The sequence below is a fragment of the Pteronotus mesoamericanus genome, unplaced genomic scaffold (genome assembly GCF_021234165.1).
Source record: "Pteronotus mesoamericanus isolate MK-2021 breed Mesoamerican mustached bat unplaced genomic scaffold, CSHL_Meso_final contig_116, whole genome shotgun sequence".
NCBI lineage: Eukaryota > Metazoa > Chordata > Mammalia > Chiroptera > Mormoopidae > Pteronotus > Pteronotus mesoamericanus.
This window is the reverse complement of record NW_026555027.1, coordinates 15,979,640-15,999,748: the sequence shown is the minus strand read 5'-3', so window position 1 is coordinate 15,999,748 and position 20,109 is coordinate 15,979,640. Positions and strand designations below refer to the sequence as shown.

The 20,109-nt window shown below is 34.1% G+C and overlaps 1 protein-coding gene across 1 annotated transcript in view; it reads left to right on the top strand.

Annotated features, from left to right (window-relative positions):
* Positions 1 to 20,109, top strand: part of NCAM2 (neural cell adhesion molecule 2) — a 422,854-nt gene that overhangs the window by 368,635 nt on the left and 34,110 nt on the right. Inside the window, exons 13-15 of the mRNA XM_054579597.1 lie at positions 2,208 to 2,327; positions 6,146 to 6,267; positions 18,294 to 18,474. Coding sequence (XP_054435572.1) covers positions 2,208 to 2,327; positions 6,146 to 6,267; positions 18,294 to 18,474 — 423 coding nt within the window. The remainder of the gene's footprint in view (positions 1 to 2,207; positions 2,328 to 6,145; positions 6,268 to 18,293; positions 18,475 to 20,109) is intronic.

The window sequence follows — 20,109 nt, the reverse complement described above, 5'->3', positions numbered from 1 at the left end:
ACAAACTGACTCCTTCTTGCATATAAACTTGGGGAAACGTGCATTGGCAGGTTTATTTTCATGCACTCCCCTGTAATTTTGAAGCTTCCTGGCCCACCCTCTTCCGCTTTACCCTTCAGTGTGATGATAGCCCAGGGCTGGAAGATCAGTTCTGACGTCATTTTATCCTCTTTGGTTCTCTCCTCCACAAACCACTCCGCTGTGAAACTCAGTCAGTAAACGGGAGGTCTTGGCACTGAGAACAGAAAAATGTGAGGGAGTATGGGGAAATGCCAATTCTGAATTGACTGTAATTAAAGAAATAGGTTGTCTCTTGACCATAGGTAGGGGGCCCTCAAAGCCCCTCATAATCCATGTGAAATATTAGAGGAAGAATCTTGTTGACAATCTAAGCCAGAAAGAACTTTTGGTTGAAATACTCAGATAATTCAAGTAAAATGTGGAGTGTTTTTGTTTGTTGTTGCTGTTTTGTTTTTTTTGTTTTTTTTTTTTGGTGGAGGAGGTGTGTTGTGGTTTTATTTGTTTAATCTGAGTAATGACCTCACTTTTCCTTGATTCAATATTTTCTGATACTTTGATAGTTCTATTTATTTTAACCAAAGAAAATAAAATGTGATCTCCACACCTCTGATTTATGAAGAATTTTATTTATAATTAAAATTGCATGCTTTAAATTCTGCTGCTTTTCTGAATTAATTGTATCAAGGCAGACAGTTGAATATAGACATTACTAACTGTATGATCTTAAAACAATGGTAGCAGCCGCATCTTTACTTCATAGTAATGTGGAGGCATATCACATACCCAAAGTTTCTGCAGCAGTTCAAGTATCCACAGCACTCTTACATATATATACTCTTGTGCAGCGTACTCTCAACATAGATTATCTGTGTCAATATTAATATTAAATGTTTATAAGTATATATAACTAAATGTTTATAAGTATATATAAGTATATATCGCTAGCAAGCATAGAGTATTTTGCCCTTAAACATTCAAAGATAAACAATGCATTTTTCTGGATTATCTCACCAACAGCAGATAATGTCCCCTTTTGTGTGGATAATTGATACATTGTGGTTTTTATTTCAAAGGTCAAAAATTCTTTTTTTCTTTTTTTTCCTTTTTCAATTACAGTTAACCTTCAGTGTTGTGTGATTTTCAGACGTACAGCATAGTGCTTCGGCATGTATATATAACTTACAAAGTGGTTATATATAGGAATTTGAATAGATACAGTCTTCGGTCATGGTTCATGTAAAAATAGCCTTACAAATATGACTCAGGTTACTTATAGTTTAGCATTTTATTTTATGATTGATTACATCTTCTTCTTTTAAATTGATCATTTGACTTGGAGTTATTATGTGAACCGGGAATGACTTCTGTTTTCTTGCTTGTCAAGGCATTGTCATTTCCACAAGTTAGTTTTTCTCTGTTTAGTAAAAGCAGTAAAAATAGAGACAACTGTGGAGTTTTGTTAGTTTCATCAGAGGAATTTGTAAAGATATAGTATTTTGAAACCTGCAATTGTATCCAAAATTCTCTGGAAAATTAAAAAAGGTTGATGTGACCTAGAAGTTATCTCTAATTTTTACATGCTTGTACTTTTTCAGATTGCTTCTTCCTCTTTGTGTCATGTAGAATCCAGTCTGGTCCAGTGTGTAGTTGAGAAGAAATTCAGAGAGAAAATACAAATGATGATAACCTTCAAACTACTGTTAAAAATGATTTGATTTGAGATTATCAAATAAAGAGTTTACTTTGCTGTTGAGTTAACTTTGTGACACTTTTTGTACATAACTAAGACACTTTATACCAGAGGCCAGAGTTCTAAGAACTAAACTCCTTTTGGAGTAGGCAAAATATTTGGGATGCATACAGTAAAGATGTTTGATTTAGATCACTCCTATTTCTTGAATATTAAAAAGATGAAAGGGTTTTACTTTCTACTTTGTGAGATAAGTATCACAAAAGAAGCTATCAGTTTTCCTATTTGAAATTTTCTGCAGTAAGTTAGAAAGCTAAAGTAGAGGCAAAGAAGACTGTTCACAAATCATTCTTCTTATGTGCATTTCCTATCCTTTTCAGGTACTTATGGAAAGATTTACAGTGAGATTTTGTACTCAGCTTTGCAGTAGGTTGATGTGTTTACTTATTAAAATGCATTAATCATAGGCATAAATATATATATATTTTTCTTCTAGCAATGGTTGTTTTGAGCAACCTGGAACCAAATACAACTTATGAAATCAGGGTTGCAGCTGTGAATGGAAAAGGGCAAGGAGATTACAGTAAAATAGAAATCTTCCAAACATTACCAGTTCGTAAGTACTCTTCTCTGTTATGTTCACTGTTGCCATTTTCTTCACATCCAAATTTAAATGGGATTTTAAAATGCAGGGAGATGTTTCAACACTTTGGGGAAGTGAATTATGTCTCTGTTGAAGTAGTTTCTGAATATGGTGGCATCTAGATTTATATATATAATATTGCTCTGGATCAAGGCAATACAGAAAAGCTGTAGTGCAATATAGACAGTAAAATTGCTCTCAGGAACTTGTCGGGATCAGAAGGTGCCCTACTTATTCATGGCACTACTGATTAATTGGATTGCAGTGCTCAGACTACATTCCGTGAGGGAGGAGAGGACTGTGTAATATGTCCAAAATTCTATTCTTTTGATCAAGAGTGATTTTTGCCATTATCCTATAAATTATATGGGCCCAAAGTGGGTAGAAAGTACAGCATTAAATTAATCCATTATATTGGTGACTGCAAAAGAAGAATGATTGTTGTAAATTTGTTCTCATTACCATCCTGTTTTGGGTGTTGTAAGTCGATATAGTTTATATGAAGTTAAGATACATTTAAAATGACTTACATTTATTTTATGTTGAATAAATTATTTTATTTTATTTATTTTTTGGGGGGGAGAGCTGTAGATTGAAACCCCCTTGTCTGTCTTTTTTTTTATTTTTTATTTTTTTAATTTATTTTCTTTGTTTTTTCAAATACATTTGTCTCTGCCTTCCCCCGACCACCTTCCTCTGCCCCCTCCCCCCTTCCTCCCTCAATCCTTCCCCTTGGGAAGGGGGAAGGCAGCATTTCTTTGCTGTTATAAGTGAATATATTATTCAATTATACATATACATATATATATAGAATAATTTTTTTAAAATGAGAAAAAATGAGTATGGCTAAAGAAATGCTGTTATAAAATTATACATAACACTATTATATACATATATAGTAAGTCAAGTTTGCCATATAAATTGTATTATCCCAACTTGCAACCAGTTCTTTTCTGTTTGTCTGCAAATTGGTTAGATGTGTTCCATTTTCTCCATTCCCAATGCCAATGTCTCTTTAGTTTCTCATTATTTTTTTCACCAGCAGGACTGCAAATACATCTTGATTTATAATCCTGTCTCCAGATTAAAATGAGTCTAGAGTGACCTTACAAAAATTTAAAGAAACCTGCCTCTTCTCTATTTATAATCCTCAACAACACCACCCTTTACCTTCCACTGTCCGTCCACACACAACTTTGCCTGCCTGCCATGCGCACACCCCTCCCTCAACTGCCGCAGCACTTTCTGCATCAGCAGGTTGAACGGAAGAGTGTATTTTGTCTTGATTTCTTTCCTTTTCATAATTTCCTAGGTCACTGAACATTGGCCGCTGATTAAATCACGATGGCTAGACCTTAGATAACCACTCTCATATTTGTTTTCTTCTTCATTTAGGCACACTTTCATTCATTCATAGACTACTTCTGCAGGTATTTCAAGCATAAAGCATCTTTTTTTTTACTCGTCCCTTTTTTCCTCTTTCCCTTTTAAGTGACACTTCCAGTCTCTTAGTATACTTTTGTTAACCTGCAAACCTCTGTTCTTGACAGTGAGCACTTTGAGTGTGGACACGAAGTTTTCCTTAATAATAAATATGTGTTTTAACTGTTTCTCAAGATTTATTTTGAAGTTAAAATGAGATAATATATACAAAGTACTTAATAAGTCATAACTACCTGTTAATAAATTTTTGATTATTTTTACATAAACATTTTGTAGTAATTGCTAACAGTAACCATTATTTTAATCTACTTTTCTGTGATACAATCTACACTTATTTTGTTTTTTTTTGTTTTTTTTTTCATTATCCACAATATATTTATTCATTTGCTTATTTCTACTATCCACATAAAATAGTTTCAATATTTCTAGCTCACACTCATGTGAGTGTAAATTTATTAATTACAGTGTTTGTGTGCTAAATTCTGTTTTGTTTGTTTTGTTTTGCCTTACCAGATACATTTACTATTTTTCCAAGTTAGTTGGGTTAAGGATATTTTTTGTCTGTTTGTTTTTCCTTTTAGTATGACTATGAGTTCCACCTATAATAGAGTTAGGTTCATTTACTACTATTTGTGTTCTCTTTTTGGTTTCCATATTTTGGGTTGCTTTGTTGGTTTTTTTTTGTAAAGATTTTTTTTTTAATTAATTTATTTACTTTTTAAATACATTTGTCTCTGCCTTCCCCCCACCTCTTTCCCTTATTTTGAAATTTATTATTTTCACATGAAGTAGCAATTGTAATGGAATCACTAATTTGATATACATGTTTAAATTATGTGTTTTAAAATATTTATAATAAAAAGACAGTCTCTGCTTTATAATGATTACCTAAAAATGCTATCACTCCCAATATTAAAAATAATATTACAATAATATTAAATAAACTTACAGTGTACAACATGTGAATTCTAAAATTTGGAAAAGATACTAAACTTCCTGAGTATATCATTTTATATTTAGATTTATCCCTAATCTCCTACTAAATCTTTTAAAAAAAATTATTGCATTGGTTTTTAGTTTTATTTATTTGTCAAAAATACATTGTATTGTTACAGGTCATGTCATGTCACGATACCTGCATGCTAATTTAACTAGCTTTCATGAACAGTCGCTCTACAATTCCTCTGTTTATTTCGTTTCTATGTGGCTGTACCACATGAGGCTATTTTTATTATTTGCATGCTTGCCACCACAACTAATTGCCATACTTCTTCTGTCTTCTTACACACTTGCTTAAAGCTGTAAATACCATGTTAGACATGTAGGTAACATACTGGGGGAAAAAAAAACTAAACAAACAAACAAAAAACAGGTTCTCCAGGTTCGGGAACATGCAATCCTCTTCCTTCTGCTCAGTGTGTCTGTGTTGGCCTTCCTCTCAGAAGGCCAAATAGTACAGGTATTTGGGGCCCTGCAAAACCAAGTGTGTCCTCTACTAGTTTTAAGCCTTCCCATGCTCATCTCACACCTGCATCCATAGGGAGCTGGAGGAAGCCGGGCAGGGAGCCAGTGCGCGCCCCAGCATGTCCCGTCAGTGACGCACAATGGAGGACCCCCTTTTCTCTAGCCCAGCAGTGTGGGAATTCTTCACACACAAAAAAAGTCTTACATTTTAGTGGGTCCCTGTTCATATTCAAAATAGTATAAGCATCTGTGTTATAAATCATCTTCATGAGAAGAATAGTATCATAGGCAACTTTGCTCATGATACTAGAAGAACCATATTGAAATACAGGTTTATAAATTGGATAAAATAAAATTTCTTTATTCACAAGTGTATGTAGTTTAAAAATGAAAAGAGAACAACAATAACAAAATAAATAAAGTTGCTTCACAGGAAAAAAAAAAGCAGATAACTGATTGCTAAGCCATTATCTTTCCTGGTAGGGACATATGCTATACAGTTTGATGCTTTCATATGTTTATATTAATAACCATTTACAAAATGTTTACAAACTAAATTGAATAAATAAATAGCATTACCCACTGTTAATAAAACATGTTTATTATTGTATATAGTAGTACTATTCTCAGAGCATTTTTACATCAATGTAAACATTATATTTGATCCCAATTGTGGCATAACTAGATTTATGAATGTTGCTGTTCATAAAGAATATGGAGAGAAAGAGTATCAGAGGTTATATCACAAAAAATGCACAAATAGCAAGTGTTAAATCCAGGATTATCATATATTTTGATTATATGAGTATTATTTTTATAAAATGTAGTTTCTCTTGGTATCTGAGGACTGTGCAAATACCAAGAATGTTGTATTGCATATTTAGGTGAACCAAGCCCTCCGTCCATACATGGGCAGCCAAGCAGTGGGAAGAGCTTTAAAATCAGCATCACCAAACAGGATGATGGAGGGGCCCCTATTCTGGAATACATTGTGAAATATAGAAGTGTAAGTACCCCTTTATTATCATTTTATACAAAATGTTTTCAAATTGCATTAAATTTGCATTGGGTTCCTAGGCATATCAGGAGTGAATGTGTATTACAGAGCAGTCATAAAATGGTACCTATAGGAATTTAAATGATAATTTTCTGCTGCTGAAATTTATCATTATAAACTATAAAATATTTGCTTTTTTGGTAAAATCTAACCACAAGTCATCAAAATAATCTGATGGCTTTCATCTTGTGATTTCTGCATATTTCTGAAATGGGACACCATTTTCCCTATTTTCCTGACATGTTAGCAGAATATATTCACCTTCCATTCCAGTTAATACTAGTAACTTTAGGCTAAGCCCTCTCCTCGATTCTAGCTATTGCAGGTAAAATTATTTGTAAACCATACCTTCAATAAATTACTTCAGTCAGAATGTAACAAAAAATGGCCACATTGAACTTGAGGAAGTAGAAGTATTTTTTAAAGTTTAATTGGCACAAGCTGATGTGAGACTTTGGACAACTAAAATGATAGGTGAAATAAGCCGGTCAGAAAAAGACAGATGCCATATGATTTCAACACATATGTGGAATCAAATGAACAAAATGAACTAACAAGCAAAACAGAGAGAACAGGCTGACATCTGTCATGGGGTGAAGGATTTAACAAAAAAGAAAAAAACACATGGACATGGACAACAGTGTGGTGATTGTGGGGGTCAGGGGTCAGGGGTCAGGGGTCCTGGAGGGAAGTAGAGGAGGTTATGGGGTGATAAATGGTAACGGAAGGAGACTTGACTTGGGGTGATGAACATACACTGCGGTGCACAGATGATGTGTTGTAGAATTGTGCACCTAAAACCTGTATAACATTAATAACGAGTGCCACCCCAATAAATGTAATAAAGGGGAAAAAAGACCTGCCTTGGGAATTTTTATGTGTATGGGGTGAAGATATCAGCTGATGGCCAAGTGCTAAAGTACTGATGGGCTTTCCCTCTTGCCTTTTGATGAAAATGATCCCAAAGGCCACTGAAGGTGATTTCTCCTCACAATCTTGCCATGAGTACCAGTGTGTTTGTGTCTGCTGTGGAATAATTAAAAAAAAAAAGATTGACATTCCATTTTGTAAGATTTATTTACTAACGTTATAATTATCCTCATAATACAGTACCAGTTTTATATACATGTTTTTTAAAATTAATTTATTTTTTCAAATACATTTGTCTCTGCCTACCCCCCACCACTTTCCCTTGCCCCCTCCCTCCCTCCCTCACTCCCTCAGCTCTTCCCCTTTGGCTTTGTCCATGAGTCCTTGCTATATGTTCCTTGACTTTCCCCTTCCCTTCCTTTTCCCCCGCCCCCCTCCCTCCTTCCCTCTTGTCTCCTTTGATTTCTTTTCCTTTCAGGAAAAGCGTCTGATTGAACCTTTACTCACAGTTACCAAGTTTATATTTTAGCTAATGACATTTAAACAATTGTTTCTTAACAACATGTAGAAAAATGTTAAATATTTCCCCACAAATTCACAGTTGTCTGATTGATAATATTGCTGTTTCTAAATTCAAACATTCACATTTTGAGTGATAATGAAAATAGGCATTTGAATTTGAATAGCATGCTTCAATAATTATTTGATTTGATTTTTCATTTTTATTATATTTTCTTGATTATGTTATTAATTACAGTTGTCCCAATTTTCCCCCTTTGCCCCTTTTTACCCAGCACCCCCTACTACCTCTGTCAGACTCCCCTTTGTTCATATCCATGAGTCATGCATGTAAGTTCTTTGGCAACTCCATTTCCTATACTGTTCTTAACATTCTCTTGTCAGTTTTGTACCTAGCGACTTGTGCTTCTTAACCTCTGCACCTCGTCTTCCATTATCCCAGACCCCCCACCCAACTGGCCACCATCCCAACGTTCTCCCTATCTATGATTCTGTCTCTGTTCTGCTTCTTTACTTTTTTTGTTTTTTAGATTCTGTTGTTGATAGTTATGTATTTATTGCCACTTTAATGTTCATAGTTTTGATCTTCTATTTTTTCTTGAATAAGTCCCTTTAAAACTTCATATAATAATGGTGATGATGTCCTCGTTTAGCTTTTACCTTGTCTGGGAAACACTTTATCTGCCCTTCAATTCTAAATGATAGCTTTACTGTATAGAGTAGTCTCTCAATAATTAATTATAGACATCGGTTCAGTCTTTTAAACTTAAGATTAATTTCATTTTCCAGGACCCCCGCATCTCAGGTTTCATGCTGGCAATAAAGAACAGTTGTGTGTGCCCTTTGGGCATCCCACTAAGACGGCTCGATAACTCTACCCCAGAACCACTCTGAAGGGCTCCTTGGTCTCTATGGGAGTCTGACAGTGGTGTGCTACTCCAGCAAAGTTTCTTTACCATTCTAGTTTGCACATCTGGAAACATTGGTGAAGGGAGATAATTTTTCTTTAAGGATCAAAGCTCTGAACCAAACTAAGGAATTGAACTGGGAGAACAGATCTCCCCTTCCATGCCTGTAATTGCACCCTGGAGAATTTATGGTTCAAAATACAGGGGCATGGTAAGATTTGTAGGGAACCCCAATAAAATCCCATGGCAAACACTGAGATGCAATGACTAGTAAAAATATGTCTACTATAATATATTCTCTTTGTGCACAATTTCTACCTAAAGCTAAAAGTTATGCTTGGTTTCTTCTTTCTTAAGAGTTAGCATTGTGGTGATTGCTGGGGGGAGGAGATACAAAGGGACTGAAAGGTAATGTAAAAAATATAATAAAGATAAAGATTAAATTAACACATTTTAAAAAGAGTTAACATTTGAAATAACAAATATTATATTGAGTTCAACCAAGGTCATTGATTTCAACTAATGATAACAAATATATATTATTTCTTATTTTATTTTTCTTCATCTCTTTTAATAGTGGCTTTCATTGATAAACTCTGTGTGTATATTTTAGGGATGCTGTGATATTTTTCAGCTTTGTCTCCATTTCCAGTTATCCAAAAGCGAAGTTCAGAAACTAACAGGAATGTGACTACCCACAGCAGGCATCTTTCTCAAAATACTTAATAAAATTCAGGAGATAACATTCTAAATTTCCTCAAAAATCAATTAATATCTTGTTTGCAGAAAGTAATCAGTAGTTTTTACACAGATTTTATTCTTAAAATCAATATAAATTATTTATCTGTTAGGAAATAGTTTTGTATTTTCAGACTTTAGGTAACACAAAACATGACTAGTGGGACTTAAAGAATATGTTTCTCTTCACATTAAACAAATTTATGTGATAGACAATCCAGGGCTAAGAAAACATCTTAGCACTATTGTCAGGAGTCACATCGTTTTCCTTTACGTACTTTCATTCTTAGAATATTGTCTTTTGTCTTCATCTAGATTATCTTGTGTTCCTATTATCCATGTTCAGAATGTAAGGAGAATGAAAAGAACAAAAAGAACAATAGCTTGTTTAAGATGGTTTTGCCTTTTTTTTTTTTTAGCAGTACGGTACAGGTCTTATAAAAATCTTGCCACCCAGAATCGTATTATGGTTTGTTGAATAGAATTATGTCTCATGACCACTGCTAAATGAAAGGTGGTTATACTTAGGAGTTGGTCCAGCTGAATAATGCAGTATACCACAATTGTTAATGTAATTGTCTTTATTATCTTAATGACTGTCTCAGTCTGCTAAGGCTGTCATGACAAAATTCGACAGACTGGGTGGCTTCAACAACAATAATCAATCTTCTCAGAGCTCTGCAGGATGAAATTCCAAGATCAAAGCGTCAGCGGGTTTGGTTTATCATAATGAAAGTGTTTGGCTGTATAATTGAAATATAGCTATAAATGATTGATAATCAATTACTATGTTGCAACTGCCAGAGTTACTAGAATTTTAATAAGGAATACTTTTTTACATCAGTTTTTTAAATAAACTATTTTAGAAGGTTTAAAAATGAATGTAATTTAAAATTACAGTCAATCTACAATATTGTATGTTTCACCTATAAGATATAGTGATTTCGCATGCATATACCTTACAAACTCAAAATGGATTGGAGATTTAAATGTAACACCTGCAACCATAAAACTTTTAGAAGAAAATATGGGCAATAAACTCTTTGACATCACTCTCAGCAATTTTTTTTGGATTTGACTTGTCACACAAGGGGAACAAAAGACAAAAAGAAAGAAATGGAAATCATCAAACTACAAAGTTTTTCACAGCAAAGGAAACCATCAACAAAATGAAAGGACAATGTCCTGAATAGAAAATATTTACCAATATTCATCCAGTAAGGGATTAATACCCAAAATATACAAGGAACTCATACAAGTTAACACCAGGAAAAACAAAAAACGTGATGAAAAAATGGGCAAAGGACCTGAATGGGCAATTTTCCAAAGAGGACATACAAGTATAAATGGCCAACATATATGAAAAGAGATACCACCTTACACCTGTCAGAATAGCTATCATCAATAAAAGAACAAGAGATTTCATAGCTGGCCAGGATGTGGAGAAAAGGAAACCCTAGTCCACTGTTGATGGGATCACAAAGTGGTGCAACCATTATGAGAAACAGTATGGAAGTTCCTCAAAAAATTAAAAATAGAACTGCCATATGACCCAGTAACTCCACATCTGGGCATTTATCTAAAGAAATGCAAAGTACTAATTAAAAAAGATAAGTGTAGCCATATAGTCATTGCAGCAAGATTTACAATAACCAAGCTACATGAGCAGCCCAAGTGCCCATCACTTGTGATAAAAAATATACAATTGTGATAAAAAATCTGTGGTGTACCTAGGATTGTCATATAAAAAATAGAGACATTTATTGAAGAAGATACAAGAAACATTGTACATAGGACAATGGCTCCTCAGTCCTCTCCAAATTAGGCACCTTGGGACTTTACACGGTTCTCCCATTTGACATCAGCTGCCCCACTGTATTTTCCTGAATCTTGTCTACAGTCTGAAATCTCTTCCCCTTCAAAGGTGACTTTAGTTTTGGGAAAAGCCAGAAGTCACAAGGCACCAAATCTGAGCTGTAGGAGGGCTGAGTCACCTGGGTGATTTGATATTTCACCAAAAAACTGCACAACACATGAGTTGGACACATTATCATGACGAAGCTGCCAATCACCACTTGCCCATAGCTGTGGCCTTCTGAATCATCCAAATAGTTTCCATGGAGGAATATTCAAGCCTAATGCAAAATTTGATGCATATGTGTTGTCCTGCTAGCTCAGTCATTTTGGTTGTTACAGCCACACAGCACACATGGTCACTCAACAATATCTACCGCCCTCACTGACTAGTGTAGTGAAGTCATCATTGTTCATGCATGTGCATTCCAGTCCACTCTCTTTGGCTGTCAAGTTACATCAATATCATGCAAACTATTCTCATTGTATTAACAATGGTTGGACTTTTTTCTGGAGACCTCTTATACGTTACTCGGCCATAAAAAGAATGACTCTCAGTTTGCAACAACATGGATGGAGCTAGTGGGTATTAGGTTAAGGGAACAGTGTTTTAGTAGTAGATTTCTATGCTCTTATGATAAGAGTTGTGAAAGTAATTCTCACTACCCGTTTTACTACTAGGAAGGCATTCCTCACTCTTGGAGACTTAAATATTCTTTTATAATAGACATAAAGTGGTATGTTTTCACATTTTAAGAGAGAAAACTTAGTCTTATAGAATCTGGGTACCTTGGTGGGGATGGGGAATAGATGTCAGAATGTAAGATACTATAGTCTAAACACAGTTTTGCAGCAGTAAGGGCTGAATTGAAATATGCCTGGAGAGATTATATTTACCCCTCTGCTACTCCCTGATCTCACCTCAGCTGCCTGGCTCATGTGCCTTCAAATATAGTCATTCTAATTCCCTTTATCTTTACCATATGGTGCGCCTTCTATTCCAACACACTGAAATAGTCTACATACCTCACTTAATTTTTTTCACCTCTCCTTCTCCCTTCTTCATCCTTTATGCTCTATAGGAAATTCCATAAGTCAATATAATATCATATTATTAGAGCAAACAGTAGCTGATCTTGGGAACATTAATTTTCTCTACAGTTTCTTTCCTAACATATTATTCTTCACATTGAAAAACTATGTTCCAGAAGTTTTGATGGCTAAATATTTATAGTGGCATTAGCCTTGATGCTTGCATTTACTTTAAAATAATAACTATATTTCAAAAAGATTCTTAGTTTTCTATTATCTTTATATGATTTGAAGCTATTTTATCTATTAGATTCTCAAATTGCATGAATTCCAAAGTGGAGTAAATTACAGCTGAATAATTTGAAAGTGTGTTTTAGCCATATGCAATACCTTTTTTAATTGGATATAAACTATAAAGGAAAGGAAATATAGGGAAACACTTTTATGATTTTCATTTGATTGCATTTTGACCATATTCATGCACAGTACTATATATTTTATAACCCAAGAATGACAAAATTGAGTCAGTATATTCCTTAATATGTGTTGATTTCTAGCAGACACTGAATTAAACTATTTAAACCTGCATTTCACTGGGAAAAAGACAAGACTAATCACAATGTAATAAAGAAAGTGTATAACATCCTATTTATTATGAATCTGGAAACACATTATTCTATGTTATCCTGTAGTAGAAAGGGCACATGACTTTGTTCAGAACCCATTAAGAAGACAGAATTTATTAGAAGAGAACTGGAGTAATATAAAAGCAGAATTAGATGTCTCTGTGGGCTCTTTGTGAAAATTAACATCTCTAACAATAAGTCAGTGAGATTAAACCATGTATGTGGAGAATAAAGACAAGCTTATTAATATCATAATGTACATGGAAAAATAAGGTATTTTATGTATAGAATATGTTACATCCACTTTGTATTAGGGTGTCAGCATAACTCCATGTAATTTAGGAAGTAATTTTCATATGCTTTTGTAAGTTTTTCATTGTTTTCTCTCTAATTTGATGATAGCTATGGGATCATATCTATCACTTAGTGTTGACATATTAAATAAGTTTCCTGAGCTAAGAGGGGCGAAAAGAAAATTGGTATCTTAAAAAAATCAATTGTGAGGAATGTACTTTAGGGACTAGCAACCGAGCTTTAGGATATAATTCTGTGTCTTAATTGACCTTCTGAAGCTATTTGGAGTCAGGGAGTTTGTGCCCAATGGCCATGGGAAAATAAAAGGTAATTTTGGGAAGGTATTAACAAATCAATAAGTAAAATTGAATATTTCTTGTTGAGAGAATTTATTTTATAATTATATTTGGATGTGTACATTGAAATTTATCTAAAGTCATCAAAGTTTTAAATATTTTCAAGCAATGTATAGCTATGACATTAAAGAAGTCCAAGCTTTATGGTAGTTTTCCTTTGTTGCTAGGCAGAAGATGAATATTATTAATCCTGTGTTGGTACTACTAGGTAAACTATTTGTTCCCTGAATGAATAATTGCATTAATTAATTAATGAGTAAAGAAATTAGCTTATGTTATACAATAGTCCCATTACTGGATTAATAAATATAAAAAATAATGAATACAAGAGAAAAAACTTGCACTGTGTAAACTTTTGTGAGCTGTGAGAACACAGAAGGTTATGAATTAGAAAAATTAGAGCTTTTCTTCCCTAAAAAAAAAAAAAAAAAAAAAAAAAAACCTGTGTGGGTTATGGAGACTAGGGAAAGATTTAAAGCCTAGTTTTCAAAAATTTTACATAGAACCAAGGCAATTTGAATCAGTTATGATGGTAGGAAAAAGAGATTTGGATTTGAAACTCTACTAAAAACCTCCAAACCTTACATCTTCCCAAATCATAGTGGAATGTGTATATGTATGAATGTGTGTGTGAGTTGCTACATCATTTCTCTTTTATTTAGAGTAGCAAACAGAACTTTTGAGAATTCTGTGGCCTCTGAAAAGTCCACAGGTAGCAAATAGCTGAACTATGATACCAGAACATCCAGGAACCAGAAGCTCCCTTACATGGAAACAAAATTCTTCAATCATAACACAGGAGAGTCATATGAACCTTAAAAGTCATCTAATAGTATGATCTCACCTCCTCTATTGTTCTCTTAATAATTATTTATTTGTTATTTAAAATGATATTGACCACTCATTCATTCCATAAGCCTTTGAAAAAAAGTTACTGAAATAAAAGCACTGAAGGAACCCTCTGTAAATAAGAAGACCAAGACCTCTTCCATCTTTCCTTTCTCTCTCGCTATCCAGGTGAGAGCAAATTGTTCCCTATAGGCTGAAATTTTGATTTCATTAAAAAAAAATAATAACTATTGAGTGCCCTTGACTGTCCAATGGCCCTGCTATCTATTTCCTGACAAAGAAGAATTGCTTAAGATAAGCTATATCAAAGCAAAGTGACCATTTTTCATTCAGTAGCTGTCCTTCAACACTTACTTAATTAGCTTACTAATAATAGCCCTATTCAGCAAATCATCTCATTAAGATACCTAGGGGAACATTTTGCAACTAGATTATCTTAAATCGTTCCCTAGCCATTTAAATTCTGTAAATTAGGCACACTACAAATGGCATAATTGAGATTTTGATGCCTAAGGAAGTATTTGGTAACACCCACTTTAATTTTTTCCTATTCCCTAGGAATAGCAATTAGGGGATTAAAAATCCTCCTTGTCTAATGTTGAATGGGAAGTAAAATTGATTTAAATTGGGGAAAATATTAGAACTCCCTTTGGTTCCTTATACCATCGGTTAACTATCCAAAACGATGGAGGGGATTTTAATTTATCATGTTATGAGCTTCAACAGTTAAGAGATAAATGGTAATTCTGAAGGGACTCTCTGCATGTCTTCTGCTTGTCAGGAAGTTTCACCTCAAACTATCGGCTCTCCAAAACAGTATTTTAGGAACGTTGCCTCAAGGAGAGGAAGTCTATCTGTTGCTCTGCAGAATAAATCATATCCTGGAGTAATCCAGATCTCAGCTGTTGCCTTACTTTTTTGGCTTTTGTCCCCACATCTCCATTCAGATCCAAAGCAAAACTCAAGTCTGGATTTCCACAAAAATATTGACTCTCACCAGGAAACTCATAGATACATAGAGCTTATTGAATTATTAGGTGAGGGGAAATCCACAGGGGTAGCTCTCCCCTTCTTTTCTGTAGCCCTTGTCCTTCTCTAACCCTTCAGTCTTCCTGCTCCTCACCCCATTTTTTTTATCTATGTGTGTACACAATACATAACACATTAAATAGTTATATGCTACATATATAGTGTCTTTGTGTCTGTGTGTGTATATATATACACACACACACACAAATGTGTATGTTATATCATAAATTATATAGCATTAATTTTATATGGAAATTTTTTTTTAATCCTCAACCGAGGACACTTTGTCATTGCTTTTAGAGAGAGAGGAAGGGAGAGAAAGAGAGATTTGATGTGAGAGAGAGGAACATCGATTGGTTGCCTTCTTGTATGCGTACCCACAACCTGGGTATGTGCCCTGGCAGTGAATCAAACCCACGACCTTTCAGTCTGCAGGATGACACTTCAGCCAACTGAGCCACACCAGCCAGGGCTGTATAGACACTTTTTAAGCTTTACTTATTTATTTATTTGTTAGGACAATAGCTGTGAAGTTGTGCTGTGTTTTGTTTTGTTTTTACGTTTACTTAATAAGGCTACAGTGGCTGAGCATCCTTCTGTGGTTTTTCTATTATTGTGCTTATTTTCGGATGTAAACTTCTGTGAAAGAATCATACCTCCTTTTCATTAACTGGTTTAGGAAAAATGCAAAGAAGAAGAGCCCAGGAGTTTATTATTTGCAATAAGGGCGACACCCCTTCCCCTGTGGAGACAGTCCTGGCTCTTGCACTCTGTTGGCCTGCATGTTACATGCTTCCAAAGCACCCTCTGGTTTTGCAAAGACCTCATTTCTTTCTTCTGTACTGGTTGTAAACTCCTAGATGAGAATATCGTTCTTCATTCATAACTGTGGCCATAGTTCCAGAACAGCCTTACTACCCACTAAGGGCTGAAAGAATAACTGATGAAGGAACTGACGAAGAAAGGAGATGTTGGAGAAATGGCGGCTGTTTGGTATGGCTGTCCTAAGCATGTCCAAAGGACAGCTAGGTTTATCTCCTTCCCTCCCTCCCTCACTCCGTCCCTCCCTCCCTCCCTCTTTCCCTCCCTCCCTCCCTGCCTTCCTTCCTTCCTTCCTTACCTCCTTCCTTCCCTCCTTCCTTCCCTTGTTCCTTTTTTTCGTTCTTTCTTCTTTTTAACATCTCTGCATTTAGCGACTTAAACAAGTTAGGAGCTCTCTGGCCCAAACTGTTTCAGTTTTCCATTAGCTTGTTAAGTATACTTTGTAACACACGAAACACTGGACAATGTCCAATCTAACAATCTCATGTTAATCACTTTCAAAATGAAAGGGAAATGCCTCCTGTCTATATGAGAACTTAAGTTCTTGTCCAAAACCCATAGCTTCATTAGGAGTGTTAATATCTTCATGGTTAGGCAAAATAACAAAAACAGCCCAACAGGTTTCCTTGATAACAAAAGTTTTATATAACCAAAAATAATTAAGGAGGAAAAGAAAACAGTATGGTATCAAAACTGTAATGTCTTCTTGTCTCCTTTTGAAGGACATTTTGTATTTGTAGTTCCATCATATTAATGTCATGAATTTAACTTCCAGAATTTGATTTTAGAGAACATATTTTCAATTTTAATCATAAATGCAAAGAAATGTTATTCTTTATAGTCAAAAACATTGTAAAACATTGGCTCAACAAAAAGTAATACTTAGCTGAGATCTGAGGTTAAAAAGGTTGAAGCATCTACCTGGCATAATCTATCTATCTATATCTATCTATCTATCTATTATCTATCTGTCATCTATCTATAATCTCTATGACAAGATTACAATTTATTTACAATTACACCTTTAGGAAATTGAGACTTGTCATTGAATTGTAAAATTATTAGATGCATAACTCCCCATAGAATATTGTTTTACTTCCATATAGTTATTATGGAAATGCTTTCTCCTTAAAAATAGCTATAATTTATTAAGTAATTAGTACACCCAAGGTCCTGAAATACACATTTTAATTGCTTTTCCTTATTGCTCCCTCATGGAAGCTCCTAGAAGCATCTGTGATCATCATTTCTGTAATAAAGCTGAGGAGAACAAGGGAGAGATATTAAGGAACTTACCTGTGTTTAAATGGGTTACATGGCACAGATCAATGTTCACATTACTTAGAATAGCTTAATTCATAAAATTTTATCACTTTGTCTTTCTGTGTTAATTGTCGTCACAGTATTCTTTAAAATAAAATGGAATTCAAATGTTATATGGCTTAAAACATTTATTTTAGGAGAGCTGCATAGGATTTAAGTGTAGAATTCAAGAAGAGGGTAACTTTTTTTTATTTTTTCATGTTCGTAATCTCTTTAACAGGTAATAATTTTCCTGCATATTGTTTCATTATGAGTCTAAAATGCTATAGTAATAAAAATGCTAGTGGTAGTTTAAATCTTTAAAAAATATTCCAACTGTATTTGCAAGACCTTTAATCTTTGCCCCTGATCCCCCCACAAAAAATACCTTAAACAGTAGTCTCTGATAATTACTTTAATGGATGTAGTAGGCTTTTTCTATATACATGTTTAATTTCTACTGTTCACATGGTTATTAATAATCAATGAAGTGATCAAATAACAATCTAATATATGTGATATTTTTTAAAATCTTAATGAAAGTGAATTACCATTTGCTGAATCATCAAAGCTAATTATAAAATCATCACTTTTTGGCTAATAAAAAACATTATATCTTTATAAAATTACTTCATTAATATAGCAATTTCATTCATCCTTGTGGATGAGAAAAATGCCTTTCTTAATATTAATAAAACCACCTGTTCTATCTCAAGGTAATTTTTAGTCTCAACTTTAGTGTATATTTACAAAATAGATTTTTATTGCCTTTACAGAAAGATAAAGAAGACCAGTGGCTAGAGAAAAAAGTGCAGGGAAATAAAGATCACATTATTTTGGAGCATCTACAGTGGACAATGGGGTATGAGGTTCAGATTACAGCTGCCAACAGATTGGGATATTCAGAACCGACAGTGTACGAGTTCAGCATGCCACCAAAGCCCAACATAATTAAAGGTAAGCAATGCTATGTGCTTTCTTAGGCTGGAAATAAACATGATGTCATCTTTACAATCCCTCTGGAATGTTTCTTGTTATTGAAAATACAATTTTATAGAGAAGTGTAAATTCTAGTTCTAATCATGATTATTGTGACATGTCTTACTCAAGATTTCTCAATCGCTCTTGCCATGGTGCACTGCTTAATTTATAAATCTGTTTTGATAACTTTAGTGGTTAAAGTGGTGGAGAGAGGATGAGCAGAGGGTGAGGATGGAAGGTAAGAGTGACTGTTGAATACCAACATGAAAAATTTCTGTTGAGATCAGAAACTTTGCAAAGAAGACAACTTCCCTGTCAAACATGCGGGGACTGGTCCTCCATTTCTGGAAGATGTGGCCAATAACACTGACAAGCTTATCCATGCCTGACCAAGCAAGTTGATTTGGGAAACATAAAATCTATTACACAGTGAGGCAGAAACACCCACAGATGTAGCCCCAGAAATAAATGTAACTCGAATTTGAAGGAGACTCAAAATGTGTCAGGAGACTCTGCATTGGTGTTCACAGCACACCAGTGGATTCTTCCTTTGTTAGACAACAGCACTTACTTCGCCGCAAGCTAGTGCTCTTATCGAAGTCCACAAGACTGGTAGGGAAGTATTTTTCAGATACATGCCATAGATGTAAATGTGCAAGAATTTATCTTGATTCATAGTCATATTTACTTCGGTTAATGCTTTGTCATATTGGACATATTTTAACATTTACTGTTTCGTTAAATATCATATTTAATATTTACAGGTAGTTCTTATGCATATGTGTAAATATATATGTACTCTTTACATATCCATATAGAGATGAGAGCAGCACATTCCTAAGCATGGCTTAATTAAGTCATATCATATTAGAGTTTCAATGTTATATAACATTTTTGAGACTGGAAAAAAATTGTCACTTCAGTCATGCTATTTAATCCTCTTGTAATTTCAGATTGGTATTAATCTCATTATGATTTTGTTATATTGTACATCAGTTTTGTAAAATTGAGAGCAGCTTTATACAATTAATCTCTCCATTAAAAAGTAATTACTATTTGTTATATGCCTCAAAAACAATTAATATAATGGCTTTGTATTTCTAATGTTAATTAAAAAGTGCTTCCAATTATAATTTGAAATTAGGAAGTTGGGAGCATCTAGAAATAATATGGGTATCTTATATAGTAATGGAAGTTTGAAAAATTTACAAAGTATTTCATTTATTATCTCATTTTACTCTTGAACCTGAATATAATAAATCACTGATAAAGCTTTGAGAGGTTAAAGGATCTGTTCAAGGTCAGAGCTACTTTAAGTCATATGATAAATCTAATCCTCTTGTAAGACGGTACACCTAAATAGAATAGTTGAATGAACTATCAAGCTCATTGCCCATGTGAGTCTGAAACGCCAACAGCTGCCTCTAAAATGATAAAGTATTAGGGTTGTAGTAATTATCTTGTATGCACATATCAAGTATATGATATAAATATGATTTTTAGAGTCAGAATTTTTAAAGGAGGATTGAAACAGCATACTCCATCCTCCTAAATCTTTAATTTAGCTCATGTAGTTGGAGGAAATAATTATTTTTATCACAATAAAAAGTG